This window comes from Phyllostomus discolor, chromosome 5 (genome assembly GCF_004126475.2).
Source record: "Phyllostomus discolor isolate MPI-MPIP mPhyDis1 chromosome 5, mPhyDis1.pri.v3, whole genome shotgun sequence".
In the NCBI taxonomy this organism is placed as follows: domain Eukaryota; kingdom Metazoa; phylum Chordata; class Mammalia; order Chiroptera; family Phyllostomidae; genus Phyllostomus; species Phyllostomus discolor.
Window position 1 is genome coordinate 172,537,940 of NC_040907.2, and position 18,143 is coordinate 172,556,082.

Sequence of the window (18,143 nt, forward strand, 5' to 3'; positions counted from 1 at the left end):
CGAACGAGCCCCAGGGAACCGACGCGACCCTGGACAGAGGGCGGCCGCCCCGTGGGGCGGGTACCTGTGGAATCACCGCGCTGTGTGCCTGGCACGAATATGATGCCGTGTGTCGGTGGTTAAACGGAAAGACAAAGCCATAACACCATTAAAGAGTGTTTAAAAGTTTGTTTAAAGGGAATAGTCCTTAAATACAACATGTTTCTATCCAAATGTTTCTGACTGCCCATCTCAAGTGGTTGACAAGAAGCGCCCATGCTCTGAGTGGAGCCTGTCTCGAGTATTACAGGTGTTTTCAAAGCCGGGACACGGTCCGAAGTTCTCGCTGACGGGGTCGCCATGGTCCGGAGTCCGGGCGGCGTGAGGATGCCCAGCAGGAAGAGAGCATGGAGCATGAGGGACGCAGACAGAATCCTTGCGTGTCCCCGTGCAGCCCTGCTCCGGGCATTTCGTGTGTCCCGAGTGTCCCACACGCCTCCGTGCCTCCTCGGGCGCGGTTTTGACAAGCCGGTGGCCTGGCCCCTCTTTCTGCTCAGGGAGAGCAAAGGTCCCCAATCACGGGACCGTCCGCCTCCTCTGGGTGTGCGTGCGGCAGGCGCCCGTGGAGGAGACGCCACCCTCTCCAGCTCGGGGCGGCACCCAGGCCGGCGGAGCTTTATTCAGAACAAACGGGGTGCCTTCTTGCCTGAGCCAGCCCCTTCTTTATCCTGAGTGAATGTGTCCCCCTCCCCCGTGAGGCCCATGGGTGCCGGGAAAGGGGCCCTGGGCTCCGGGGACCCAGCAGGAAGGACCCCTCCCGTCTGAGACAGAGCTCGAGGAGCAGGGCCCTCCCGCCCTCCAGCCCTGTGCCCCACCCCGGCCCTTGCATTCCGCCTGACGCAAACACACATTCTCGGAGCTGAGTCAGCGTGGGTGCCCGGGCAGGTATGCCAACCTCCTGGGCATAAATTGTTTGCCGGCTGCTCATTTACAAAGCAAAGAGCGGGTGTGACGTGCTGACAGGCAGTGGCTGAGGGTGGGGACACCCCTCACCTTTGCACTCACAGTGACGCAGGGCTGAGCGGGGACAGGCCTGGTCACGGTTCACCCTTGTGGCCCTGCGGTGGTCACCCCCTCCCCCCGTCCCAGAGGACAGGACGAGGCTCCCCCCCTCGGGGCCTGCCTGCCCTGCATGGCGCCGCTGCCCATTTCTTCCTGGGCCCCCAGCTGGGCAGGAGCCTGCACGTGGGCGGCCAACGACACCTGTGTCGAAACGGAAATGACCAGGCACAGGTGGGTTGGTGGGGGTCTCTGGAACGTTCTGCAACATTACTGTCGTGTTCCAACGGAATTTCCCACAGCGCTTTTAAACCGAAACTGCATTTCCCCTCTTCACTACATAGGCTGCAGGGTAACGAGCTTTGTTTTCCTTCTGTCTTTTCACGTTCTGATCTCCTTACAAAAGCTCCAGGATGGGTATTGGCACCTCAGCGCACCACTGGGCTGGTTGGGTCAGCGACGGAGGGTCTGGGGGGGCCAGGTGGTGCACCCCGAAGTCCTGCCTGCTGCCTCCAGCACCTGGTCCTGGCGAGACGAGTTCCGAACCCCTCTGTACTGGACACCTTTGTTCGTGGAGTGAAATGAGAGCTGCATGGTCCCCCACCGGGAGAAGAGACCGCAGGCGCTCAGGTGCGTTGAGCTTCTCCCGGGAAAGGCGTGACACACACCCGCAGTGCTGCAGACAGGGGGGCTGGCCGGAGGGTCTGGGGGCCGCGGTCATTCCAGCGCCGTGACCGCCCCACGGGCCGGAGGGCGCCCCCGCTCACCTTCCCCACCCTCGCAAGGGGAGGACCCTCTGCAAGCGGAGGTCCTTGATGAAGAACACAGTGTCACGAGATACAAAAACTATCACAGAAAGGCAGCCAGCCGGGGCTGCACGGGACCCTCCGAGTGGCCAGCCCGGCTGGCCCACGGGCCACGCCCCGAGTCGCCTGCCGAGCCCCGGGCCCCCGGCGGGACTCAGAATAAAATCCCGTCCCGCGGGGCGTCCTCCATCGGCTTCCTCATCTCCTGCTTCCGCCTGTGCCGAGCCCTCTGGTACAGGACGACGATGGCCACGGTGGCGCCGTTCAGCAGCAGCACGGGCAGCGCGAGCCAGAAGGAGTACCCGTAGCGGTGGGCCTCCGCCCCGCGGGCGGCCAGCAGGTGCGGCGAGTACAGCGCGCCGGCCAGCTCCTCTGAGAGGCGGTTGGACTGCACGTTCGCCACGAACAGCACGGAGGCCAGGAAGGCGAGGGACGCTGGAAGGAGAGGGGGCGGGTCAGCGATGCGGGGACCGGACCTACTCTGGGGGGGACCCGCTGTCGGGCGCAGGGGTGAACGGGAAAGAGACGCGAGGCCCAAGCTGGGTTCTCGGCACGGGACCCCGACCTCAGTGCAGGGCTGTGGGACCTCGAGCAGCCGAGGGGGCTCAGATCCTGCCGGCGGACATCACCGTAGAACGTCCACATAGTAGGTGTGCTGCACACAGTAGGTGTGCTGATGGGGGGGGCTGTCCAGAGAGGACCAGGCGGAAGAAAGGACTCAGACGAGCTGGGGCAGGGCCAGCAGCGTTTCAACTGGAAGCAGCAGCCCAAACGGAGAGGCGCTGCAGGCAGGGGGCTCGGGGCGTCAGGGGCGAGAGGCAAGCCCGGCCGATGGGGGGGCTGTCCTGAGGGCCCCGAGCACCGGACACAGACAAAGAGGGCCCCCCCTGCCACCGAGACCCTGCCACACTAGCGGGGCGGGGCTGGGAGTGCGCTGCACACAGTGGAGTGTGCACAGCCTCTCACCAGGCGGGGTCTGCTTCCCGGACACACTGTAGACGAGAATTTGTAAGTTCTGTATCCTCCCTTTCACTGTCCTTCACAAAGTCCTCCACCGGAGAACACCCCTGGAGCCCTGGCTGGTGTGGCTCAGTTGGTTGAGCGCTGGACTGTGAAGCAAAGGGTCGCCGGTTCAATTCCCGGTCAGGACACAAGCCTGGGTTGTGGGCCAAGTCCCCAGTGGGGACCACACATTGATGTTTCTCTCCCTCTGTCTCCCTCCCTTCCCCTCTCTCTAAACAAAATCTTTAAAAAAGCAAAACAAAGCCAGCAAAACAAAACCAACTTTGGAAAGCCTCCCTGGGCCCAGGGGAGGGGATGTGGTTCTGGACTGAGACAGCAGGAGGGGGGTGGCCCAGCCACACAGCCTCCGGCCACACAGCCTCCGTGGGTTTCAGCCTCTCTGAGCCCTGCCCCCATCTGCCAAGGAGGAGAGGCTGGGCGGGGCGGGGGGTGGGGGGTGGCGGAGACTCCAGGCTGCATAGGGCGGGGCAGGGGGGCGGGGCCACAGCTCCAGGACCCGGGGCTTCTGTCTGAGGTGGTGAAAACATTCTCAGACCGGCGGTGGCCACCCTGCCTGTGTCTGTGCACGCGGCAGGCCGGCTGGGCGGCGAGTGGGCCCAGGGGTGAACCATCTCTGGCCGAACCACAGGCCAGCTGTTTACGGAGAGGGGACTCAGGGTTGGGGGCCGACCGTGCCAGGTGGCCGTCGGGAGCCCACAGACAGAGGTCCTCGGGGACACACGCCACGGGACACTTACCCAGAACCAGGCGGCCGATTCCGCGCCCAGCGTGTCTGGGCCACAGCCCACACCCGGGAGCCTCCCGAGCGGCCCCCCGGGAGCCCTAATTACAGGGCGTCTGCGCGAGGAGCGGCATCCACTGCCCTGATGACAGGCTCCCGCCCTCCGCGCGAGGGTTTCGCTTCTCTGTGGTGAGCACCTGCCAAGGCCCCCCCCCCCAGCGCCCCATGCGGCTCGCACCCCCTCATTTTCCTGCATTACGCCCTCGTGACCTCCTTGTAAATGCGCAGGACCCAAGGGGCCACACGGATCCGGGGTTAAAGAGCTTTTCTAGCCCTGGCTGGGGTAGCTCAGTGGGCTGAGCGCGGGCTTCGAACCAAAGTGTCGCAGGTTCGATTCCCAGTCAGGGCACATGCCTGGGTTGCAGGCCATGACCCCCAGCAACCGCACATTGATGTTTCTCTCTCTTTCTTTCTCCTTCCCTTCCCTCTCTAAAAATAAATAAATAAAATTGTTTTAAAAAAGAGCTTTTCTGACATGGATGCATGTGGCTTTGATTTGACTTGGGAAGGGTCAGCCCACAGACTCGAACCCTGGCCTGAGCCTGTCGGGCGTTCTGGAGCAGGAGGCTGAAGGGCTGGCTTCCCGCCCTGCCCTGTCTCTTCGGGCCCTGAGGCCTGCCCCATCCCTCACTCTGTCCCCCCAGGGTCCTTGGCTGAGGGCCAGGCTTGGGGGCTGATGGTTTTCTCCGGGTCCAGCGTTCCCTCAGCCCCTGGGACGGTGTCCCGTGGTCAGGGTGGGGCCGGGCTGGTGTGGTGCGAAGGGCAGGCTGGGGTCAGAGGGCACAGGCCCCCAGGGCAGGGTTTTGGGTGGGGGTGCGGTGGGGGTGATCCTGCTGTGGTTTTCCTGGAAGCAGAATCTGCTCTGTTCTTTCCAAAACAGTCCCAGAAGCCCGCCTCCTCTCGTGCCCTGGGCCATGGAGAGTTTGTCCAAGCCCCGCCCACTTCCCTCTGCTTCCAGGCAGGCGGGTGACCCCTGCCCCCCGGCCTACGACCCCAGGCATCTCTGCGCACAGAACTCCTCTGCGGGGGTGCACAGGGACCCACTGAGTCTTGCAGCCCCGGGGCAGCGCGGAGACCACTCGGGGTCACCGGACATCGACCCCAGGGAGGTCTGGCCTCGCCAAGCGCAGGGGGTCAGGAGGCGGAGGCTGCCCCGGGGTGCCAGACTCGGGGCCAGAGACTTCCTGGGCCTCGGGCCTGGTCAGAACCGGCCAGAACCGGCCAGAACCAGTCAGAACCGCGACCTCGTCCCGGCACAGCAAGGTCGAAGATTGCTCCTCCGCCCACCGGCAGCCTCTGTGTCCGTGCCAGAACTTGCCCCACGCCAGGAGAGGACAGCGGCTGCCCGATTCTCTCCCCGTCAAACCGCTCTTTGTTGTGAGCAGTGGGCGGGGAGGAGGGAGATCGGCAGGCCCCCCCCTTAAATGTTTTCCTCCACGGGCACCGGGCCTCTGCCGTGGGCCACGTCGGCTGAGAGGAGGGCGGGCTCGAACCCTGAAGGCCATGGGCCTACTACGTCCGGTCCTCCTCTCCACTGTCACCGCCGGATTCTCCTCTCGGGCCGCACCCCAGACCCCGCTCCAAGGTCTGCGGGTGTCCGCAGTGCGTGAATTCCACCCTGCGAGCCACGCTCCGGGGGTGGGGAGAGCGCTATCCCAGTGAGAGAGTCAGATCTGGGGGAAAAGAAGTCTTTCCCCCTGGGGCCGTTTCCACGGGCGACGGGCCACGCCCAGTTGCTTAGCAACAGAGGGTGCACGGGGACACACAGAGACAGCACGCCCGGGGGACAGAGAGTCCTGGTGGAGTGCGCTGAGACCCCGATGCAGCTGTGCCTGAAGCACCTGCTGGCTCGCTCGCCTTCTGAGCTGCGTGAGCAAGAATCACAACAGCCTGTCCCCCTGGCAGTCCGCGCCAGCAGTACAGTCTGCCTTGGTTCGGCGGACTGAGGTCAAGGATAATCGCAGGACCAGCCCTGGGAGCCCCGGCTCTTGGGGGAGGACGTGGGAGCCTGTCACTACGTCCCGGCCTCTGACACAGCCGTGCTGTGACACTGCATGGCAGGGCCCTTGACCCCGGCCCACAGCGGACGCCTGTGAGCTTGGGGGTTGTCTGTTTTGGCCACCAGGCGACTGAAGCGCAGACAGGAGGGAAAGGGCTGGGCATGCGTGGATGTGGCCGGACCGGCCGGGGTGTGAGTGTGCAGAGTGGCTGCCCCTGCAGGTTTGCCGGGACGGTCCCCGTTCCGCCTGGTGTCCTGGGCTAATGAGGGTGAGCTGCTCTTTCAAAAACGTCCCTGTTAGATCCGAGACTCACATGGCTGCCTGGCATGCTTGTGCCCTGTGCTTCACAGGGGCCAGGTCGCCCACCCCGCAGCTACCGGCCTGGAAAAGGTCCCGGTGGCCACGTTGGCACGGCCCGAATCAGCCAGGGGTGTAGTCGGAGCCTGACTATGCCGTCCACACACCCCACGGTCACCCACAGCATGAGGCAGGCTCCCTCCCAGCTGCACGCGGCTGGTGCAGGGACGGCCTCTCACGGAAGGACAGGAGGGAGCCGTCCGCTCTGAGGCTTCCTGGCACCCTCACCCCCAGAGCACCCTGCCTGCCCTGGAAGGGCCCTGGCCTGGGTGAAAATGCACCCTCCGGAATGTGCGTGTCAGCAGGGTGGGCCTCTTCCGCAGTCCTCTCTCCAGGTCAAACTCTCACCGTGGGGAGAGGAAAGGAGCCGGAGAAACCTGGCCACCTGCCAGGAGCTGAGAGCCACCCACGGGACCATGCCTCCGGGCCGATGTGGCAGCCACTGTGGGAGTCAGCCCCACGGTGACTCAGGCTGGGGTCCATTTCCCGCCTGGGCAGCGGCCCCCACCCCAACACCTTTGCCCCAAGAGCTAATAAAACCGCCACACTACGACGCCCTTGGCTCAGGGGCCGCCCACGAGAAGGGTGTGGGCGGCAGATTCCCCGGCGTGACATTCTCTGCGGCACGATCAGGTGGCTGCGTCGTGGAGGGCAGCCCGGGCTGGCGGCTGTTCCGTGCGGGCGGGAGGGGAGTGAGCGTGAGCGTGTGCTCGCTGAGCAACGCGCAGACTCCGCGTGAGAGGGAGACGCAGGGCAGGGGCCCAGGGGTGTGCTCGAGGGTTTGTGTGTGCCCTGTTTTCCAGCGTCTTTTTTATTGGCTGGTTTTAGAGGGAGAGGAGGGGACAGGGGAGAAGAGCCGGTGTGTAGTTCCACTTCCCGACGCGTTCACTGGGGGACCCGGACTGGGGACGGGACCCGCAACCTCGGTGCGCCCGGACGACGCTCTAACCAGCTGAGCTACCCGGCCGGGCCCCTGTGTGCCCGTGTGTCTTTCTTAACCCCTCGCACTAGGTGCTCAAAAGCAAGCCTGGTGCACGTCATGTATGTTTACACCTAAGAAGCTTTCTTCCCCCCGCCCCTCGCCTTGCCTCTCTCACCAGCACATTTAAAACAGACTCTTATTCCCAGGGACGCTTAATAAATGCTGCAGATATACAGAATAACCCCCAGGCCCCGCCCCCAGCCTCCTGGTCGCCCGGCTGGGCTGGGCCCGTGCGTGAGGCAGCGGCAGAGCGGGAGGCCGCGCTGCGGGGTGGGCCCGGCCCCCACGTACTCACCGCTGAGCCCGCTCCAGGTGTACACCCCCAGCGGCCCCAGGAACGTCTGGTAGGGGTTGCTGATGCTGTTGTAGAAGGTGAAGCCCGCGCTCAGCAGCGCCGTGGCCAGGCTGAGGGTCAGGGACGAGATGACCACCGAGTGCAGAGTCTTCGGGGAAGACCGGGCCAGTGTCCCTAGAACTGGAACGAAGGTGGGTGAGGACTCAGCGCAAAACGCAGACGCCAGCTCCGGGCCGGGGGCTGCTCCGCACACGCCTGGCACTCGGGCGCGTTCTCCCAGCGGGTCCTGGGGGAGAGGCTCCCGGCCTGCAGGAGCGGGACCCCAGCCGCCCCTCCCCCACTTATTCCCCTCCTTGAACCTCAGGTTGCAGAGGGGGGCTGCGGTGGGAGCCACCCGGATTTTAAGTCCCCCAGGAAAGCGCGTGCCCCCCCGAGTGAGCTGCTGCAGGCCGGGCAGCCTTCCCTTAGGACCGCCTGGCTTCAGACCCCGGCCAGCGGGCATCACCGCGAATTCATGGGAGCAGTGACCGCTTCCTCTTGGAGACACGTGCAGGGTGGGCCGCCCTGAACCCCGGATACAGTGAGGAACCGATAAACCCCGAGGTTTCTGAGGTGTGCCCAGAGAGCCAGGGGTGGCCAGGAGGGGAGGGGTTCACGGAGGAGGTGGGGTGAAGGCTGGCCCTGCCGGCAGGAAGTGCCCGGTGTGTGTGCGCACTGAGGTGACAGCCCCACTCCCCCTGGACGTCCCCGGAGCCGGACGGGCCCCGAAGTGGCTCGAGTGAGGCCGGTGGCCCTTGGGGAAGCCATCAGATTTCTTTCTGAGCGGGATGCCTCTGTGTTCCTCTGTGCACTTTATAAAATGTGCGTGTGTCTCAGGCACAGAGGAGCTCCGACACGACCACGCACTTCTGTCAACTGGAGCCCAGGTGCCCCCGGCCGTCGTCCTGTTGTAACCCACCCCCCCGCCCCTCCCTCTCGGCTGGTGGGCAGGGCCACCCGACCCTTAAAGCCCCAGGGCAGACGAGAGTGGACGAAGAGGGACATTTCAGCTCGTCACCCTGGAGAGGCTGACTTGGCCACCCAGGGCCACAGTTCAACTGGCCTGTGTCCAGCCTGCCCGCACCTGGGGCCTGAGCTCCTTCTCCGTCTCTGCCAGTGACCCACCACAAGGCTGAACTCTCGGTGCAGCCCCCCTTGCTCGGTTTCATTGCTTAAACGCCTGTTGCCCAGGTGGGGAAGGGTGGGGTTCGAGGGGCCACCTGTCCTCTGGGGGAGGGGCCACCTGGCTGGGACCACCTGGGACCTCAGGCTGCGCCTCTTGCTTCTGTCTGTCTCCCCTCGGACCTACAGCGACTGGGGGACCCCCTGTTCTACGCCACACACACCTGTTTTGAAACGTGTGGAAGGTGACGCCGGGCAGCGGGAAAGGGAAGGGGAGGGAGCCGGGCACAGGTGTTCAGAGGGGCGGGGTCGGGCTGCAGGTGGCTCAGAGCTGGGTCACCCGGGGGGGCTGCTTCCCGCTTCCCCCAGGGAACCAGCAGTGTGCTGGGGCCCCGCGCCCTCTTCTCAGCCAAGAAGAAACCGCTTGGATCTTCGCTGGGAAACGGAAACTTCAGGACAGACAGAAACTGTCCTGTGGCCCAGGCTCCCCGGCCAACCGCCGGGCTCCCGGCGCGTGTGACGAGCTGGAGACGGGCGTCTGCTCACCGGCGGCAAACACGGCGCTCTTCCCGGTCAATCAGGACGCGACAGTCAGCCTCGCCCCTGTGTCTGACCGTTGGGAAGGCCCAGTGGGCATTTTCCAGAAGCGAGTCGGCTTGGAGCCGGATGACTCACCTTCCTGGGTATTAATGTGACAATTTGTCTCAATTGGAGCGGCCGTATTTTAAAATTGCATTTCGGCATTCTGCATCCCCTGCCACGCAGGTGCGACAGCTGTCTGTCCCCGCCCCGGCCTGGCCCGGGACCCAGACAATGGAGGCTGGAAGCTCGGAGGACGGGAGCCAGGATGAAGCGACAATGCACCACAGAGCATCTGACAGCTGCTCCCTGCCTGCGAAATTAGCAAATACGTCCCGTTCCTTTTCTCCCTTTCAGAGGCCGGGCTGCGGAGTCGGGGAAGAGCATCTCGCAATCAGAGCTAATTGCCCGGATGTGGGCAGCCCCGGAAGAGAGGCCAGGACTGGGCAGCGGGGGTGGGGGGGCTGTGTGCAGAAATGGGGCGTCCGGACATTCGGGCTCCTCGGGCTCAGAGGCGAACCCTCGGGCACCCCGTCACTGCGCCATCGGGCCCTTCTAGCCCTGGTTTTCTGTAAGTCGCCAGAAATTGAGAGAGAGGGGGGTGGTTTTGTGGGTGGGGGGGACACAGGCAGTGCCCCCCCCACCCACCGTCCCTGGGGAGCAGGGCCTGGTAGACTCCTCGATCTGGGGACCGCAGGGTCCCCTTGGAGGAGCCCATGGAGTCCGCAGGTCCCAGAGTGCGGGCCGTCCCAGCTAGAGTCCCCACCCCTCTGGGAAGGCACAAGGGCTCCCTCGGGGAAGGAGCGCAGTGACGCCTGCCTGCCCCGAAGCCCCACGTCCCCCCGAGTGGTTACGTTCCTGGGGGCAGGAGCTGAGTCGCTCCTCCCTGGAAACGTACGGAAGAGAGACCGGATGGGGCTTTCTGTCGAGAAATAGACGCCGCCTGTCCCCCCTGCAGTGCATGGGTTTTTGCAGCAGGTTCTCTTGCCGAATCCTTTTTGGCTTGGGCTGGCGGCACAGCTTGGAGCTCCCCAGAGGCAGACCGGGGTGGGTGGAGAAGAGGCGGGTGGGTGGGGGAGCCGGGCTGGGGTGGGACCCCTCGCTGTCGCAGGCACCTGCACACACACCCTCGCCCCGCAGTTCCGGGGGGGCCCGTGGGGTCTCGCTGACGTGCGGTCATTCTCTGGAAAGACCCCACGCCGAGGCCGCCGGGGCGGAGCGCTGTGTGCGGTCCTCCTCGGTGTCCAGGCCCCCGCCCGCCCCCCAGCAGCGGCCCGGGGCGGTGTTTCTGGCCTCAGGTGAAGCCTCCAGAACTTCCTTCCTGCCGGCGGACGCGGAGGACCGGCGACCTCTCACCTGGAGGCTGGGGAACTCGGACGCCTCCGGGTGAGGCGGGAGGGCCCGCTCAGCCTGCGCTGCCCACTGACCTGGCTTCCCCGGCCGCCGGACGCACTCTTGCCTCCCCCCCCCAGTAACCCACCGTCGACGGAATGACCTTGGCACTTTCAAGTCAGCCCTCGCCCCTCCGTTCTGCTTTTCCATGTCAGAATCCACAGCGCCTGGTGGCGCGGGTGCCGAGTCCTGTGCGGAGACAGAGCTGAGCCGTGTGGCCTTCTCCACCCTTCCGCGACTGCCAGCGGGCCCTCGTGCTGGCTCGGTGGGCACCGTGGGCCCACCCCTGCCGGGCAGGGCAGTGGCATCGATGCGGATCTTAGTGCGCTGCCGACGATCCATCAGTTCCTGACTTGAACTTGAGATAAGCCCCGTGCGGTCACAGACGCCAGCAGGACAGTGGCTGTGTCTCCCTGTGGCGTTGGGGTCTGCTCTCTTCGGGGGGGGCACCCACAGGTCTGCGGCAGCGGACCCCGTGATGTACAGGCTAGGCGCATGCCTTGTCCCGTCTTCTCCAGAGAAGTGTGTGCGACTGTTCCAAGGCCAGCAGTTGCTAAGGTCGGCGGCTGTGAGGCCGCTATGGTGTCCACCTTCACGATGGCACCTGGCATATCCTGTCCAGCACCTGGAGGCTGACCGGGACGAGGGGGTCGGAACGTGGCTCCCCGGGAGCAGAGAGTCCAGGGAGCAAGCCAGGCAAAGCAGGAGCCAAGTCCCACCTCCTTGGTGCTCCCATGTCGCTGTGGGAGCCCACCTGGTCCTGTCTCCCCAGGCCCGTCCTTGAACCCACGCCATCCTGCCATCTCCGCACCCCTGAGCCTCTGTCACGCACGGGGCCCCTCGGACAGAGCTCCGGGAAGCCCGGCATCGCAAACCAGACCCACTGGTTCCAGACACTGAAACTCAGAAAATCCGCAGGGTGCCATCTGCCATGGTAAGAGTTCTAAGTACGCCTGGAGATTCAGAACCTGGCGCACTCTTCGAGTTTGAGAACGCTGGTCACGTGATCGATAGTGTGGCGGCATCTTTGAAAGTCTGGATTTCTAGGGGTTTTCCTGGGAAGCTGCCGGGGCGGGGTCGGGGGGAGAGGAGGAGCTGCCGCTGCTAAGGTCTAAGAGACACGTTTGTGACTGGGAACCAGAACGGGGCTGCTCAGGATTTAAAGAAGTCGCTTAATCAATAAGGTCGCCAACTAGACCTAGAACCTAGAGTGGGAAGGGGAGGCCCTGACTGCCATCGGGATGCCTTCGGACAGGACCCGGAGCTGCAGCACGTCAGGCGGAACATGGCGCGCACTTGGGGGTCGGCAGGCAGAGACCGCACACAGGCCCGCTGACCTCTCAGCACCCCCGTGGGCGACGCTGTGCGAAGCGAATCCCAGTTAAGGTGCTAAATGATTAACAAGCGTTGCTTTCAAATTTAGAAAACAGAATGGTATCCGTTCAAACTCCAAAAGTCAGAGAAGGAGCTAATTCAGCCGATCATTCTCAGTTCCACCCATCAGGAGTTGGACAGTATTGTGTAAGAAATCAGAAAAATGAGGCCCTGGCTGGCGTAGCTCAGTGGATTGAGCGCGGGCTGGGAACCAAAGTGTCCCAGGTTCGATTCCCAGTCAGGGTACATGCCTGGGTTGCAGACCATGACCCCCAGCAACCACACATTGATGTTTCTCTCTCCCCCTCTCTCCCTCCCTTCCCTCTCTAAAAAAAATAAATGAATAAAATCTTAAGAAAAAAAAGAAATCAGAAAAATGTAGGAGTTCCTGTAAAATATGGAACTAATAGGATTAATGAAAATTCACTATCAAGTCCAACAACGATGGGCATTTTGGAGGTAAAATACAAACCCAAATTGGTTAAAGGAGTGAACTGGAGAGACAGGGCTGAGAAACGGACCACACTGTCCACTGCATCGTCTCCCCTGCCGGACAACACCGAAGACGTCCCGGACCAAACCCGTGGCTGCAACTGCGAATCCACAGTCAAAACACGTGGCCATCATGCTCCTCCTGGCTGGTGGACGCCACCCTGCTGCTCCCTATTCTTGCTTCATCGCCTGCTTGTCCGTACACTCAGCAGCATCGTGTAAACGGGGCCCCTGCCCCAGGGACTCAGACCCACGGGCCGACAGACGCGGCAGAGCCGGGGAGGCTGAGATAGGACACGGCGGCCGTGGGGGGGGGTGAGCGGGGACTCACACTACTCAACGCGAAGGGAGGGAAGCGAGGCCCCATCCAGCCACTTTGACCACTAGACTTTACCCCTTCAGTGACTCCCCAGTTTCAGGAAAGGGGCTGACTCGATGAGCATCTTAGAAAGCACGTTGTGAAGAATAGACCGGAAGCACAAGAGACTGGGGACAAGGAGATCGGTTAGAGAAAACGGAGGAAAAGCGGTGGAGACCCGAACTCCCGCAGCCGCTGCCCCGAGCACGGCCGGAAGTGGGAAGATGCAACGTGAGGCCCGTCAGAGCTCAGAGGTTCGCTGCCTACGTGTCCTCCTGCCCACCCAAGGGCAGACTCCTGAAGAGCAGAGCCTCTGTGGCACACGCCTTTGCATTCCATTCAGGCACCTCTGCCGCTTGCCAGTAGGTTAGGTGTTTGGTCAATATTGGTTGAATTCCCAGAAAAAAACCCTGAAATATTCAATACGAGCAGATCTCACCAGTCCTGACGTGAGCCGTACCCAGTTACCTCCATCTCACGATCCCCACTCAAAGTCGTGTCTCGTTTACCTTCAAAGTCTTTGTCTCCTTCCGCGAGGCCGCCCTGCAGCTCCTGGGTGCTCTGGCCGCGGAAGAGCCCGTAGGTGAGGACGATGCTGCCGTTGGAAGAGGAGTCGCTGATGGCGATGGTGCTGCTGACCCACTGGTGGGTCCCCAGAACGGCGCAGAGCACCACGGAAGCCCCAAAGCTGGTGAAGAAACCCGATAAGAACGTCAACGTTTTCGTTGTCGTCGGCATTTTTTTTCCCAGGAGGGAGCAGAAAGACCTTTCTATGCTCTTTTTGGACCTTATCAGCTGAGGTCCAGAATTTAGAAACGGAGGCTAGGACTTTGTTGTAAAACAGCAGCGCGTGCTCCTCACAGGAAGGGTTACACTAGTGTGCACTGGACTATGAACACGGTCATAAAGATTTCCAGCGGCTGGACTTTGGTCTGGAGTAAGCGGTTGCTATGGTCACAGCCAACCGGCAGGAACAAGGGGAGGGTGTGATGTTCCGGAGTCCTCCTCAGCCGCGCAATTAATCTATTGACTCCTTGTCAAGTGCCCTGGAAGCGAGTTCCGCTGCCATGTCAGGACAGGGCTAGAGCTGCTAAATAATGAGGAGGGGGCAGATCTGTACCCCCAAATGCCGCCGAGTCCAGCAGCCAACAACACAGAGTATCAACTCATCACGAATAGCTCTACTGGTTGACTTGGCTGGTTAGGGTCAACCCTAACAGTCGTTCCGAAAGGAAACCGTAAAGAGAACAAACCTTTGCTAAAGCTACCAGGGAGGGGTCTTTCGTCAATTGTCACCTAACATCTTGAAAATGCAACTTTTATTTCATCCTTGCCGAGGAGTAAGTTTGTAAAATGATCATGTGATTGTTTCTATCTTTACTATTGATTTCTGCCATTTCTATTTTTTTTTTCATTTATTTGTTTCTATTTTGTTATTTATTTCTCCTTTTCGATGATTCTGGCCAAAGAGTGTGGTCTTACAATATTTACTCTTTGGATTTTATGGATTTTTTTTTTGTAGTCAATTGATAAGCCACTTTTATAAAGGTTTGCAACATTTTTTATCACTCGACACTATTCAGTTTCACAGATTCACTGTCATTCATTTAACAAAGCTCTATTCCGGACATTTCAGCTCTTATTAAAGTCTTTGCTCACATAATCTTGCTTGGGGACAGAGTGTTAATGACAGCCTTAGGATGAATTTCTGGGGAAGGACAGCTGGCTCAGGCAGACCGTTTTGGGTTTTGGATACCACATACACACTGGCCTCCAATACATCACCCCACTAGCAATGTGTAAGAAAGTCCTGTGTTTTATCATGCTGGAAAATTCTGGCTACTAAGGTTTTAAACTGTGACCAGCTTTGTAGGTAGTAGCGCTACAATTCCATGACCTGCCTTCCTGTCACAATAGTTTTGCCTCTTCTCAGATTCCAAGCAATGCTCTGTTGTAGTATGTAGCCTTCTGTGTCTGGCTTATCTTGTGATGTATCTGGATGCACCGCGATTTGTTTATCCATTCATCAGTCGATGGTCATTTGAGTAGATTCACGTTAGTGACTACTATGACGTGGTTGTGAACACTGGAGTGGAAGTCTTTGTGTCCATTTATGCCCTCTTGTCTCCTGGGTGAAGAGGTAGGACAGAAAACGCTGGGAGGCAGGGGTCACATGTGTAACTTTAGAAGAAACTGACAGAGTGTTTTCCAAGGGGATCGGACCAAGGGGCCCCCCACTGGCAACGAACGGCAGCTCCCGTGGCTCCACGCCTTCTGCGGCGCTTGCTAGCGTCCGTGCCTTTCGGTGTGGCGCGGTGAGTGCCGGGGAGGGGCTCACGGCGGCTTTGGTTTGCATCCCACTGGACCAGTGACGTCGAGCGTCTTTTTAGATGCTTTTTGCCATCCACACACTTTTTCATTGGTGGAGTATCTTTTTGAAGTCTTCATCTGTGAAATGTCATCGCTGGACCTGGATACACATTGCAGAAATTGTTCTGCATCGTTTTTTTTCTCTCATTCATAGGTTGTCTCTGCAGGCTGCCCTTTGAGTTCCTTGCAGAGAAGTTTTTCTGTATCAAGCGTCCGAGTCGGGGGCTCCGTGTGGGGGCCTCTCACCTTCAGGCACACCAGTTCCCCTTGTGCTGGGCTGTCTGTAGCCTCTAGTTTGCCAGTTCCCTCTCTAATCACTTTAGTCCCTTTATCTTCTCCCTCTACACCCACTGTCACCTCCCTCCAAAGTGTAGGCCTCCCTGGGAGACGCAGTGATTGTCAAAACTGAGGTTCGGTCGGCGCAGGTCGTCAGTTTCAGGTGTGAAACCCAACGGTCTGACACTTGCACACACTGAAGTGGCTGCCGTGAGAAGCCTTTTCTCATGGTGAGAAGTTTCACTGGACAGGCTTAACAGAAAATTAAGCACTGTAGAAGACAAAAAAAAAAACATTTAAATGTACAGTCATAAAAATGATGAAACCTGAAACAGAGAACAAAAAAGGCTTCAGAGGTTAAGAAGCCTCAGTGACCCGTGGGTCAGTATTAGGCAACACCCCAAGCATATCCTTGGCGGCCCCGAAACGGGAGAAGGGCAAAGACATTGGGAAGAACTAACGGCTGACACGTTCCCAAACGTAACGAAAAGGACAAACTCACCAAGCAAGAAGCACAACCGATTCCAAGTATGGCAGACACAAAGAAAACCACACTATTGACACATTTTAATCAAATTTATATTTTAAAAGCCACGATAAGGAGAAAATCTTAAAAGCAACCAGAGGAAAAAGATACATTAGCTAAAGCATCGACAGAGGTAACAAAGCACGAACCTCACCCAGGCTTTGCCGTGAGGAAGAAACTGGGGTGAGAGGAGCTCGTGCTGCCATTTCCAAGGCGACACAGACCCGTCCCCACGGCGCAGGGAGGGAGGGCCCTCGGGGGGAGGGGCCTGAGGGGACTCTCTGGGGTGACGGAGGTGTCTCGAGTGGCGAGCCAGTGACGGCGTTCTCCAGTCACGTGTTTGTCCTTCTTCATCTCACCGCACGGTGAGGGGCCGCATGACGCCTGTGTGGTCTCCGTGGTCCCTGTGGTGGGCAGGAGCCCAGGAAGGGAAAGTGAGAGTTAAAACGCCGTGAGGGCCCAGAGGAGAAAACCAGCCTCCGCTGTCCCGGGACAGGACAGGAACCTGCTGTCCCGGGGCCTGTCCCCTGGGCATCACGGGTCAACGGCTGCTCACACCTGGGCCTACCTGGGGAGAGGGGAAGAGTACTTGAGCAAGGTAAAAACAGAAAGTTCTGGACCTGTTATTAGAGCCATGCATTCTGGCACGTTCTAGAGACCAGGATGGCCATTCTGAGATTCCTCTTTGTGGGGACAGGTCCTGGCGTCCGTTTTTCCTCGCTCGCCATGCCCCGAGACCACTCACTCACCACGCCTGCCCGCGTCTCGGGGAGCGGTGGCGCGTCGGCGTCCCTGCTCGGCTCCGGCCTGCTTCCTACCAGCCCGTGTGCCCTCTGGCTTGGCCTCCTAGAGGGCCTTTCTGGCCTGAGCATTTTAATCTGGATCGACATCGACTGAGCTGTGAAAGCACCAGGAGCACAAATGACCTGGGTCACCCCGAAGAAGACTCCGAATAGTGGCGGTCACCGGGACACGGCCTGCAGCCGCGCTTCTCAGGGGAGAGGTCTCAGGGCCTGGCGAAGAGCCACCAGGCGGGGGCCGCGGCAGAGCGAGGCAAGGATGGGGTTCGACGGGGCGTCCAGGCCTTGGGAGGAAGCTGCAGGTTGAACAAGGGCCGCGTCCCAGGCTCCTAAAGGCTCGGGGGGCTGGAGGCTGGGGGAGGCCCTCAGAGCCCAGGACGGGGAAAGGGAAGTCCCCGGAGGTCAGCAGGGGCCTTGAGCTTCGGAGAGGCTGGACGAGGGCGGTCCAGAAGGACCCAGGGCTCCGTATGGAAACCCACACGGCTCCGCTTTTGTGTGACAAGGGCGGACGTCCTTAGACTTCAGGTCAAGTTGAGTGAGGGGCAGTGCTAAATTCCTGGAAGAATCTCCGGAGTCCCACAGAAAGGACACTACCGGGAGAGAAGAGCCATCTGCTCCCCGTCATGGCACCAGGGCTGCGGACTTCCCAGCAGCAGACCCCTGACAAGGGCACCTGGTGGCTCTCTCCTGGGTCCCCGCGGGAGCGACACGCAGAACTGTGCTCGCCGGAGCTTTGAAGTGAGGCCCTTCCCCTCCAGAAGCCAGGCCCTGCAGGCTGCCCCCCCCCGCCCCGGGGAAACCCAGGGCTGAGTGACGTCACTGAGCTACCTGGCCCCCCCACCCAGGAGATCTCTGGGGGCCGCTCAGAGGGGGCTGCCTGCCCTGCTGGGGCCCAGGGAGACTGGGCTGCCTGGCGCTGCCGGCTGGGGCCGCTCCTCCTCTCATCTGCCCGCCCACAGGCTCCCCCTGAGCCCTCCTGGCTCCAGGGGTTGTGTCCAAAGCTCTAGGGGGAGAGGTGGTGGAGGAGAGGTTGGGGGGGGGAGTTGAGTCTGGGAGCGCACAGCGCTGAGGGAGGGGCAGGGGGGGCGGAAGGGGTGGGCGGGCACCAAAGAGGTGGATACACCTCGAGAGAGTCCAGAGCGTCTGTAAGAAGGTGGGGGCAGGTACAGAGGGGGAAGACCCACCCGCCCACTCCCCACCCTCCACCCCCGACCCCCGCTGGGACTCGCTTGTCTCTGACACCCAGGGAAGGCTCTCAGGGGTGGGGCTGCTGGCCCAACCTGGTTTTGTTCTGAGGGTCCCCCGATGGTGTGCGAAGAAGGGGTCATTTGGGAAAGGCTGAGGCGGGGGGGGGGGGGGGGGGGGGCCCCCAGCAGAGAGAGGAAGGCAGTGGGCCGGGGAGGAGGACACACGTCCGGGGGACCCGGGCAGCTGGAGGGCCGTGGACTTGGAGCCCGCCCAGAGGCAGCAGCGAGGTGGGCGGCAGGGGGAGCTGGGCCTGCGCCTCGGAGACAGCCAGCAGGGCCAGTGCCT

At 61.2% G+C, this 18,143-nt stretch overlaps 1 protein-coding gene across 1 annotated transcript; it reads right to left on the minus strand.

Moving 5' to 3' along the window:
• Window positions 1–1,189: 1,189 nt before the first annotated feature.
• CLRN3 (clarin 3) lies at window positions 1,190–13,761 on the minus strand. Its single transcript, XM_028511208.2, has 3 exons — window positions 13,148–13,761; window positions 7,283–7,462; window positions 1,190–2,279 (listed from the first exon to the last, which is right to left on the minus strand). The coding sequence occupies exons 1-3, from the start codon at window positions 13,374–13,376 to the stop codon at window positions 1,999–2,001; spliced, it is 690 nt and encodes a 229-aa protein (XP_028367009.1). The 5' UTR covers window positions 13,377–13,761; the 3' UTR covers window positions 1,190–1,998.
• Between the last annotated feature and the right edge of the window lie 4,382 nt (window positions 13,762–18,143).